At 36.4% G+C, this 11,290-nt stretch overlaps 1 protein-coding gene across 1 annotated transcript; it reads right to left on the bottom strand.

Annotated features, from left to right (window-relative positions):
* Positions 1 to 5,006: 5,006 nt before the first annotated feature.
* On the bottom strand, positions 5,007 to 9,310 carry zgc:110353 (uncharacterized protein LOC550482 homolog). The gene is made up of 7 exons (XM_052604328.1): positions 8,855 to 9,310; positions 7,664 to 7,922; positions 7,123 to 7,183; positions 6,730 to 6,877; positions 6,378 to 6,474; positions 5,992 to 6,248; positions 5,007 to 5,679 (listed from the first exon to the last, which is right to left on the bottom strand). The coding sequence occupies exons 1-7, from the start codon at positions 8,864 to 8,866 to the stop codon at positions 5,545 to 5,547; spliced, it is 969 nt and encodes a 322-aa protein (XP_052460288.1). The 5' UTR covers positions 8,867 to 9,310; the 3' UTR covers positions 5,007 to 5,544.
* Between the last annotated feature and the right edge of the window lie 1,980 nt (positions 9,311 to 11,290).

The following is an 11,290-nucleotide window of genomic DNA, read 5'->3' as shown; positions in this document are numbered from 1 at the left end:
GAGGACCCATGGGTTCACTGAATCCATTAGTAGCCTGATATAATCCTCTGGTGATCTGTCTTACTGGAGTTCCCCTCAACTTTAGTACATTTAGTTCTTTTTTTCACCTGGGAGAACCGTTGCCTTAGTAACCTGAATAAAACCTAAAATGCTGATTCCACATTGTTCTATATTTCTGTCTGTATGTAACCAAGGTCTTTTTCAAAACAGACCTTTACATCAGTTCTTCTTTCTCTGCAGATGGACTGCCCTAATACGGCTATTCAACAGTTTGTGAGAATTTATTTTGATTACATTCAATTTGAAACGGAATTTTACTTAATCCATTAGTAATTTGTGTTGCACTGCTGAATCTGGGCAGGGGATTTCCAGTTCCCAGCATGCTTTGCATTGGTTTGAAAGAGGATTGAAAATGTAGAAATTAAAGGGAGCTTTTAGTTTTAGTTTACCCAAGTATAAAAAAGGGTCATCATTTATTCTTCTGATCACTAAAGATATTTTGAAGAGTTGGGGAACAGTTGAATGTCCCCATTGACTTTCATATTAGTGGAACAATGGGGACCATCAGCTGTTTGCTCTTCAGAATATATTATTTTATGTCCAACAGAAAAAACCCAAGTTTGGAACAAGTAAATGATGACTAAATTGGTCAGGGGAACCAAACAGCATTGTTTTAATATGGGTGTAGGTGGGCATGCTGTTGGTTGACCCATGCAGTTCAAAACATATATCACACCTAGTCCGTATGAGGGTGGTTACCAAAATAGTTATCTGCACTCTTTTTTCTGTGTGGGATGTGTCATATTCTCTTAACTGTAATTTTAATTCAACCTCTTTCACCAGTTCACGGAATGAACAAAAGAGAGACGGCAAAAGCAGCATTGCTGAAAATATGCTAAATATTTGCTAATATAATATAATATGCAGTTTCCTCTCATAATGTGACAACCGCACTTATGTGGACCACTGCAAAACATTCCAAACAGCAGAAATCAACTGAGAAAATACTGGAACAGAATGTGAAAGAATTGGGCACAGCTCAGCCTGTAAACCTGCCATCAGCATTACTCACACATCAAATATTTCTCAAGGATTTTCCTCAGAAAGCTGAGTCCAGGCTGCCTGAAGCTGGAACAATCCCCACAGCAAAGAGCAAGAGAATACCAGCCATATGACCTGCATAAGCTTGCCCAGTGCCATGTGGGAATATCTGTCCCAATTTTAGGCCCCAAAGGCAAACATAGAAAGGTTTATATATATATATGTTATTATTAACTAACAAAATAATAACATAATGGTCCATTGATCTTGATATCACTAGACAGATTCTGCCACATGCTCAGGTAAGAAGCATTCATATATCAGCAGCAAAATCTCTTAAGTATTACAAATGTGCAGATGCAGAATTCTGAGCACAGCACAAATGTATCTTTATTTCATTGTTCAGGGATACAGCATGCATGGCTTCCACTCAACTTCAACCCCAAACTGTCTAGCTCTAGCTAATTAGAGAGAAAAGGATAAAACTAAACAAAAAATCATCTTCACACATTATTACGTCTAATGCTTGCAGAATTTTTTTCTCCATTTCATAAAAACCTTTCTGCTCTGACCCTTACATGCATATTCTGATTTTGTTCCATTTCAGATTTAGTTTATCATGATTGAGTGCAAGAACATTTTTAGTTAGCAAACAGTGCAACTTATTTAAAAATCCTACAAATACTCAAGGACTTGTGATTTGCATCATTGAACACAACAAATTGAAGTCATTTATCGGGAACAGCTGAAAATGTATTCTGTCTGCAAAAAAAGCCAACAGATGGTCCTCACTTTCTCACTTTTTTCTTCAAATTCCTTTCCCCCTCCAACCAGACAAACAGCTGTTCATGCCTGACTTCCTGAATAACTATATAAGCAGAATTCTTCTGCTTATGAGAGCATGCAGTCATTCCATACATCTAAATGACCGAACCGTGTTACAGAATGTGTAAAACCCTTAAAATGCAAAGCACCCATATTTGAATGTAAAGCTAAAACAGCATTCATAATCCCTGTAGCAAAGCAAATACTGAAGCGTCCTTCCTGTAGGGAAAATTTTATTCCCAGCATGTCATATGTGTGACACCGAACTTCCACATGCTGTTAACTATAGCTGAAGTGAAACGGGCCTGCAATATTTATGAGAAATAAATAGATACTGTCTAGCATCTCTAGTGGTTACTGTTTGTTATCAAATCTCCTTTTTAATTTGGAAGAAAAATGAGGTGTTCAACTGCTGTGCTGTTTTCCCAATTGACCCTGCCATCCATCCATAGTTTAGATTTTCTTCTCACTGATTCAGATCTGCTTTTCTCATTCACCTATGTCAAGAGCAGCTTGTACAAATCTCACATTTAAATGAGTGTAATTGATTGCCTTATCTGAAGTTCATCATACAATTCCCTGCTCATCACACAATTAGAGAAAACGCAAGCCTTCCTTTATTTCTCTTTTTTTATGTACAACAACTTCCACTGCAACGCATATTTTTTTTAATAAGTATTTTTTAGCTAATTTATTTTCCACTCTTTAAATAAATGTACAAAAATATATATTTATTGATTATCATATCACATCATTTCATATCTATATCATATCAGATTAGATTAGATTATTGAAAATATATATTATCTGAATACCAAAGACCATAGCTTGGATACTATTATTATACAATAGTAAGTCATAATAATTGTTGTCGTAAACCCATATTAATTTAATGGCATATATTTTAGGACAAATAGTCTACAGTCGATTGAGTGTCTGAATCTATACCAGTTCCCTTCGGCCCGTGTCTGTTCACTGACTTTAAATCAGCTGCTCATTACTTCTTCTCATTAGTAGCAGCTGTCTGCTCACAGATTTGCTCAAACACAGGTTAAATGCTGGACCTAATGAGGTGCTCTGACCGCTCTAGCTCAGTCACACCGACAGACCTCTCTCTTTCTCTTCCTCCAGTTTGTGATCCGTAAAGAAAATGCCTAATCTGAATCTCATAATAGAATCAGGCCTGGAGAAGCTGTGGCATGTGGTTTACAATTCATCCATCCTGTATAGCAAACTGATAGCCTTCACATCTAGTGCCAAGATGTCACAATTCTCTTTGTTATTATACTAATCTCGCATAGCCAGTCCTTAGACTGAATTGCATAAATCTGGTCCACACTGCAACTTATTGTAAGAGCCACTCACTTAGGCAGGATGTGACCATCTGACAGGCATTTAAAGCAACCAACCACAGTATGTTTCAGTACAGCACTGGCCCGAATAATAACATATGGCCATTTCTCAAAATGTGTTCTTATGTGTCCTTGTGTTCTCATCATCATTAACTGCCAGAGTTTAATTCTAATACTGAAGAATGCAAGTACGGAGGATTTATAAAAGTACCCGGATGTGTTCTTGATATTGAAGGATGCATCCATTGTAGACTTGAGAGATTTAAACCATTGAACCAAAATCCCAGCTTGGCATCACAGAGTGACGATGTAAGGAGGCCTGGAAGCTTTACAGTTCTCTAGTTCTAACTTGATCGATTTCTGCTCCAAGCTCACAAATACGTGACAGCTCATAAACATTTATGCATCCTCATGAGTCCTTTCTTTGCCTTCTTAGATCTGAGAAACAGCCCATGTCCCTTTGACATTAAAATAAGCAACATGCTGTAGGCCAACTATATGGAATCACCATGCTGTTTTCAGAGAAACGTTCATATGGTACCTCAATTTACACTCAACTGTGTGATATTCCAGCTGATCTGTTGTTATTTAGTTAGCAGTGTGTCCGTTAATTTGGTCAATAACAAAAAGGTATTCCCTAGGAAACTGCAATTTAGGATTAGCCATTCAACAAATTTGAGAAGGCTCAAACAGGAGATTACACAGTAAATGTCACCATGCAGTATTGCCTTAATGTTAAAGATTAATTAAAGGTCATCTGCTTTAGCTGAACAAATGCAATGATTCAGTTATGCTGCCCCAGTTAACCTATTTGAGTATGTTCTCAAAGAAAAGAAAACGACCTCGCGTCTCCTGTAATCAGATTGAAGCAATGGTTTTCAATAAAATGTCCATGTTCAGCCTCCCGTGAGCTTTGTCTAATGTTGTGACATTATTTACTGACGATACAAGCCTACACACGCAGCAGTTAAAGATTTCTACTCAATAAGTGAATTACTAAAATTACATGGCGAGCACCAGAGAACAGATACTATTAAACTGTCAAGTCAAATAAGTGAGAAGTAACGGCGTTTGTTGTCCAGCAGGGGGAGGAGAAACACTAAAACCCATCCAATCACTGTCATCGAAACATGACTGCTGATCTTTCACAGTAATAATGCTTGTAGAAACCAAATGAAATGGATATTTAAACGTTGGTCTTGTAAACCGTGATTAAAGATTTTTCTCCACAAATATGTAATTTGTTTTATTATTTCTAAAGAATAGTGTTTTTTTATACACTTTGCTCAAATATATTAAAGGGTTCTTCCGATGGAACAGATAAATTCAGTGTCCTTAATTTACAAAGCTCAGACATATTCTGTATTTCATCTTTTGCTGGGGGATCAGAGGTCACAGATTAGCTGTATTATTGATTCCACATCCTTCATACTACACTAAAGTGTCTGTTGAACACTGAATTGAGAAGCAGTGAGTTAGTGCACACAGCAAAGAGCAGCGGGATACTGGTGCAGAAAGGTTGCTGTGTAAAAGATATCCATCGGAGCTCAGTGGCCTCCAGGTTGACAGGCAGAGACTTCCTCTGTATTTATGTCAGCGAGGGGGCTTAGTTGTCAGGGTAAATGCCATTCTGATGTTCCATATCTCTTCACATGCTCGCTTTGTAAAAGGAATATGACATGCTCTCCCCTTTAGTTGAATTAACTGAGCTGATCTAATAACAAATGAGGTTACAAGGAGAATACAGCCAACATTAGAGACCATTACAGTCTCAGGGATACGTGCATTTATGTTTTATTTATTTATTTATTTTTGCATTATTGTGCACTTTTTGTATGGTCAGTACAACTTTTTTGGCATATTTGTGCAAATAGTATACATGCATTTTATGTATTATGAATGAATACAGGAGTGTTTATTAAAGTCAGGAGAGTTTTAAGAGAAATTATTTTATGTTAAATACAATTATTTAAAAAAAAACCTACAAATCTCAGTATTTTTAAGGTACAGTGTAGTCCACTAAATAAATGGTTCTTTTATTTAAAAAAAAGTTTTTGTTTTGTTTTTCGCAAAAAAGAAAGAGTCATACAGGTGTGGAACAACATAGGGGTGAGTAAACGATGACTCTCTCTCTCTCTCTATATATATATATGTTTGTTTGTGTGTGTGTGTGTATGTGTTTGTACAGTATATAGCATTTTTACTTATTTTATTCATGTTTTCATATTTTTGATAATAAACAATTGATTATTGTATCCGATACAATAAGTAAAAAAAAAAAAAAAAAAAGTGTAAACAAAACTAGTGCTCATTGCTTGTATTAATTTCAGATATTCATTTTGGCCAGATCTTGTTGCAGTCCTGCCTCCAGCGATTTGGATGAGGTCCCGCCATTTAGAGGCAGTACAATCAACGGGAGTTTAATCACAGGGTTTTTAGTGAATGATACATCCAAAATAACCTGCAACAGAAAGAACAAACTATACTGTAGATGATTTCAAGACAGCAACTTGTGCAGAAATTGAACAGTGAGAAAAAAAAAAGCATAATTTATTCATGAACGTTTCTTATTTAAAGTAACATGTATTCAAACACTAGCTTGAGTGACATTGCCTTTTATTCCCATTCCTTTGTTTCATGAAAACACAAAAAACGGATTATAAAAAAGGCAACATTCCTAAATGCAAAGTGCACCAAACCATTTTTGCTGCTGAAAAGAAATCAAACTAGACTGGAAACCTGTTGGAGGCTTATCTTGTTTTCGGGTACCTACCTTCAGTCTATACTCTACTTTGAGGATTCGGCAGTTCTGAATGGTGGTGCTGATCTCTGTGGGAAGGGCTAATACTTTCGACAGATTCTCTCTGGTGGAGGACATTAAAGGCTCTCCCTTCTCCTTCAGTATCTGTGTGGTGTGAACAGCTCTATTGCCTCCTGCAAAGAAGCTTTGCTTCTGGTAGATAATGTACTTTGGCACAATTTTTCGAGTGGAGCTGTTTACTATCTCACCATTGACGACTAGTCTTTCACCTGTTTGATATAAAAACATTGTATTACAGCTTGTCAAATGAATCAAAGCGGTTTTCTATGTTATATGATGCTATATTAAATTGATATATCCATTAGTTTACTAAAATGTTGGCTATTTTGTTTGGGTACCTTGCTGATAGCCTGTCTTTGGCAAGAAAATATTCATCGAAATATTTCCAGAGGCAAAAAATATGACATTTTTGTCTTTACTGCCATGTTGAGGTGCCTGCAGAGGATGAATGTTTTAGTGATACTTAACTTTCATAAAGTTACATCTGTTTATGTTAATCTCAACTTTACAAAGTAACTTTTTTCTGTGTTTTGACAACAGGGCAATGTAGTCTTTAGGCCCTTTTACCGTTAAAATTGTCATCACTGAGTTAAATTATTATAACCGGGCCACATAGGTCTGTATTGTGTTTCATGAAATAGAGGCTTTAAATATTTTCTCTGTTCTAGCTGCTAATGATTGTGATCGTACCATCAGTGTTGACTGATCATAATCAGCTCTGGCTACGAAGGTGAACTTTGCTTCCGCTTTGCTCGCTGCACGCATAGACCTGCTCAAATTGGCCAAAAGTCGGTAATGGATTTTACCATGAGCACCTTTAAAAGATGAAGGTGTGCCCCTGAGGAAGAGAGAGGGAGATTGTGTGAAAGGCTAACAGTCTTCAGAGAGAAAAACTTGCATAATATGATAGATCAATATTTTAACATACAGGATATAGCACATTGAAATATTGACTACATTTCAAAAAGTAACAGACTGTTTCAAAGATTGATTTTCTCTCAGGAATCAATAATTATATACTGTCCATCTATAAGTCACATCTAAAAGCCAGACTGAATGCCTGCAGGTCAGGTGATGACTTACTGGTAAGGAAGCTGAAAAGCAAAAGGGAAGACATGTCTGCCAGCCACAAGAGTAACACAGCCTAGCAAAAAATAATAATACAGACAATCAATGCTGAAAGTAGTTGATAATAGTGAAAATAGCTGCTTAATATATATATATATATTTTTTTTTTGTGGAAACGATACATTTTTTTCAGAATTATTTGATATAGAAAGTTTAAAAGAACAGCATTTAAATGAAATATGAATATGTTTGAAATATTTTGTAATATTATAAGTGTCTTTACGCTCACATTTGATCGATTTAATGTGCCCTTTACTGAATCAAAGTACTATTTTGAAACAATAAACATAAAATCTTACTGATCCAAAACAGTTCACCTACAAATAACATACACAGAATTACATACCACATTACATAATCATAATGTTGTTCAGTATTTTATATTTTTCCCCATTTATAGCTTTATATTGTCTTTTTAATACACTACATGAAATTAAATGTAAAGTTTGTTTTGAACAGATGAATGTTTTTAACAATACAATTACCAACATATTACCATTTCTGCTATCCTCCGGTAAAACAGATTGAGTTTGTGAGAAATACTTTTCTTTATCCCAGTATGTCACACTTTGTTCCCCATGTGACTCAGTCCATGACACATCAGCCTTGCCTTTCACCTTGACAGTCAAAGCTTGGATTTTGGTTTCCTTTGACACCTCCATGATAACTCTGCCCGCCAATATATCCCCATTGCTGAAGGTGTTGCGATCATTTAAGGCATCGTACTCAATGGTAAAGTTCCGGATTGTCATTTCCTAGGAGAGCAGGTTAAGTCTTAATTTGTATTGCTGATGAAAGTGTACTTGTACGATGCAAATATCCCTACTGTTTTCTATATCTATCTTTTAAAAATTCACCTGTCCGCATCTCTCTGACAGAGAGCTCACAAGACTGGCTCAACAGGTTTCTCCTTGAAAAGACACGCCTCTTGTCAACAGGTCTAACATGTAAACTGAAAGTGAACCACAGTGCTGGATGTATTTCTATGGTGGCAGAGACCAAACGGTCTATTGGGAAAATCTGTTTTTAGAGCATGGCAGCATAAACAGCATCCTTGAGAGACCGGAATCATGAAGAGCTGTGAACATGGTTCAGAAAACACAAAGATCTCTTTGCTCTCTGTGCCCCTGCTCTCCAAACCTAAGCTTTTATCACTGTAGTTCATCATGGATGTGCATTTTGTGGTTGAAGATAATTTTAAGCACAATCACGGTCTATTGTGTCATATAATTGCCCATATTTAGTCGAACATACTCTGTGTTAACAAATGTCTATGAATTTTAGCGATTAGGTATTGTTAAGATGACAGTGGGTGAATGCTGTTGAAGTGTTGAATGGAAATATGTGGGATGAAATCTATCAAGTGGCAGACCGTTTTTGGTGTGACTAATTTTCTACTTTTTGCAATTACATAATACATATATGATGACAATGAAACGGTTAATAATGAAAGGACTTAATAAGTAGAATAAGTTAAAGTGAGTTAAAAGCTGTTCTTGGTCAGTAAATCCTGCTGCGGATATCACTACACTGCAGTGAACGCGCTAAACAGACCCGGAAGAGAAGACAATGCTGAATAAAGTCGTAGTTTTTGCTATTTTTGGACCAAAATTTATTTTTGATGCTTCAACAAATTCTAACTGACCCTCTGATGTCACATGGACTACTTTGATGAGGTTTTTCTTACCTTTCTGGACATGGACTGTATACGGTGCACACAGCTTCAATGGAGGGACTGTGATGATCGTGCACCAGGAAAACACGAGGAGAGGGAGAGATCCAATAGCAGGTACATTAATTTGACAAAAGGTTAATCCAACATAAACAGTCCAAAGTGACAAACAAAACAAAAGAGGGAACCGGATAAAAACGGAACGGGAACTCGGCGGACGAGAAGGTTAGGGTAAGTCTCGGGAGACAAGAACATAGGTACACGAAGGGTAAGGACTCCATACAAACAACAGGGAAAGACAGGTATTTATAAGGGGACTAATGACAATAGATTGCCTGCACCTGTGCGATTAATTGGAGTGCAATTACTGTGAAGACAGGACCAGACTAGAGGAATTATAGTGCCTATGGTGAAGTGCCTAAGGAGAAGTGAGCTCACTAGTGGACACCCAGGAAAACAGAGACTGACAGCGTGACAGGGACTGAGAGCTCTTGGACTAAATCTAAAATATCTTAAACTGGGTTCTGAAGATGAACAGAGGTCTAACGGGTTTGGAACGACATGAGGGTGAGTTATTAATGACATAATTTTCCCTTTTGGGTGAACTATCCCCTTAAGTAGTTTGTTTTTAGACATCAACAAAAAAATTTAAGATTTATTTTATTTATTTTTGCACATTTCCAATACCTCCTTCTTACATACTTATATACGGTACATGAAAAGTCAGCAAGGTCGATTGCTTTCATAATGTGTTTAATAGTTGATTAACCTTACAAATGTGTGGGAATCAGTGAGAAGGTCCATGACATCAGTGTAATGTATGGAAAGGAAGTCGTCTTATGTTCCACACCGATAATATCAGTGTTATACCTCTGAAGCTATATGCAAAGAAGGGTGATATTTGAGTCTATAGATTTTTTTTGAAAATAGCCAAACACACACACTTACCTTTGTAACATGATTCTAAGCAGATATTGTCATTGGTTTTCAAGGGCAGGGCCATTAGTCACGACTAATAAATGTTTTTCATATTTATTTGTTATTATATTTATTTTGAATCACTGAAGCAGGATGACTTGTCAAAATATGTAAGGTTTTAAGAAAAAAGATTGGATGTTAAATAGCCTCTAGACATTGTAATGAGTTAATGAGAGAGAATTCATGAATTGTCATAATGTCAACATAGCTAGACAGGATTTTTTAAATTGCTTTAATATAATACAGTTATTTTAGCACTGTATAACCTATAACATTTCTTTTAGTCTTTCTATACCCATGCATCCGTGAATGATGCAGTGCTTACTGTTCTCATCACCAGAACAGACAGAATGTTTTCAGACTATCTTCCCTGTGTTTTTTCTAATTAAGGACTGCAGTCTAATCTGAAATGGCCTCCAGTAGTGCATAAGAGAAACAGCACTGACACACATGAGTGCCGGCAAAGAATACCCCCCCCCCCCCCCCACTCTTATCTAATTAAGTTGGGTCAGCAGGCATGAATGAGGTAAAGGTGTTTCTAGTCGAAGCTCCAATAATTTATTCAGGCTTAAGCTTGAATAAACATCACTACATAACAGCCAATTCAATGATGTTGAAAACTAAATGTTCCTGAAAGGAACTTTTGGCTGCATTTAAAGCATCAGAAAGAGAAATCCTCCAGGATTTCAGAATATCCAACTAAGAATTTGTAGTTAATATATTGAAGTGTTAATACCATATTTACCAACATAACATCCATTGATGAAACATGAAAACATTTATTATTATTATTATTTGTGTAAGATAACATCTGACTTCTGAATCTAAGATTGTCAAACAAGCACCATGCAAAATTATGAAAATACAGAGATGTTATGGGCCAGGTTCAGGTGGTCAACAGAGCAGATCAATAGTACAGTGCAATATTAATGGAGCATACATCAGGCTTAAAAGGCCTGAACAGAAGGAAACAGTGGAGCAGAGAGACCAGCAAAGAAGCCAATCTATAAAATGCTGTGAGGTATAAAAGGAGTACATTAAATTAATTTTGTTATTAAATTTATGACGCAAATGCTGGCACACACATTAAAGTTTGAAAAAACAATCTAGCATACTTCCCTTAACCATCTTACTTAAAGGCAATCTTCATAATCTGCTTTCATTTGACACAAATGGATGATAAGCACTAAATAAACACACGTCTAGTACAGTTTCTCCTCTCAGTTTAGCACACATAGAGGGCAGTGAGGTTGCAGCTGTTGGTTTAATGAAGCACTTTTCCTGGTATTTCCAGCACCTCAGCATCCGTTGGCATCCTCAAAATATCATGCTCAAGTATACAAAAACACACATGCATACACAAACCTATACTGGAGTATTTAGAAGATTCATGTGTTATGCATTTCAAAACCATTCTGACTGACTGTGTGTCTCTATCATGTCAGTTGTGTTAGATGTGAGTGATTTCAAACC

Source organism: Carassius gibelio, chromosome A8 (genome assembly GCF_023724105.1).
Source record: "Carassius gibelio isolate Cgi1373 ecotype wild population from Czech Republic chromosome A8, carGib1.2-hapl.c, whole genome shotgun sequence".
Classification (NCBI taxonomy): domain Eukaryota; kingdom Metazoa; phylum Chordata; class Actinopteri; order Cypriniformes; family Cyprinidae; genus Carassius; species Carassius gibelio.
This window is presented reverse-complemented; position numbering and strand designations above follow the sequence as displayed.

Bases quoted from the DNA above. Each gene is read 5' to 3' on its own strand.
- zgc:110353 (XM_052604328.1), bottom strand. The intron at 6,475-6,729 runs GTACGATCACAA...CATCCTCTGCAG, and splicing joins ATGATCAGTCAACACTGATG to GCACCTCAACATGGCAGTAA. The intron at 6,249-6,377 runs GTACCCAAACAA...TATATCAAACAG, and splicing joins AAAGACAGGCTATCAGCAAG to GTGAAAGACTAGTCGTCAAT.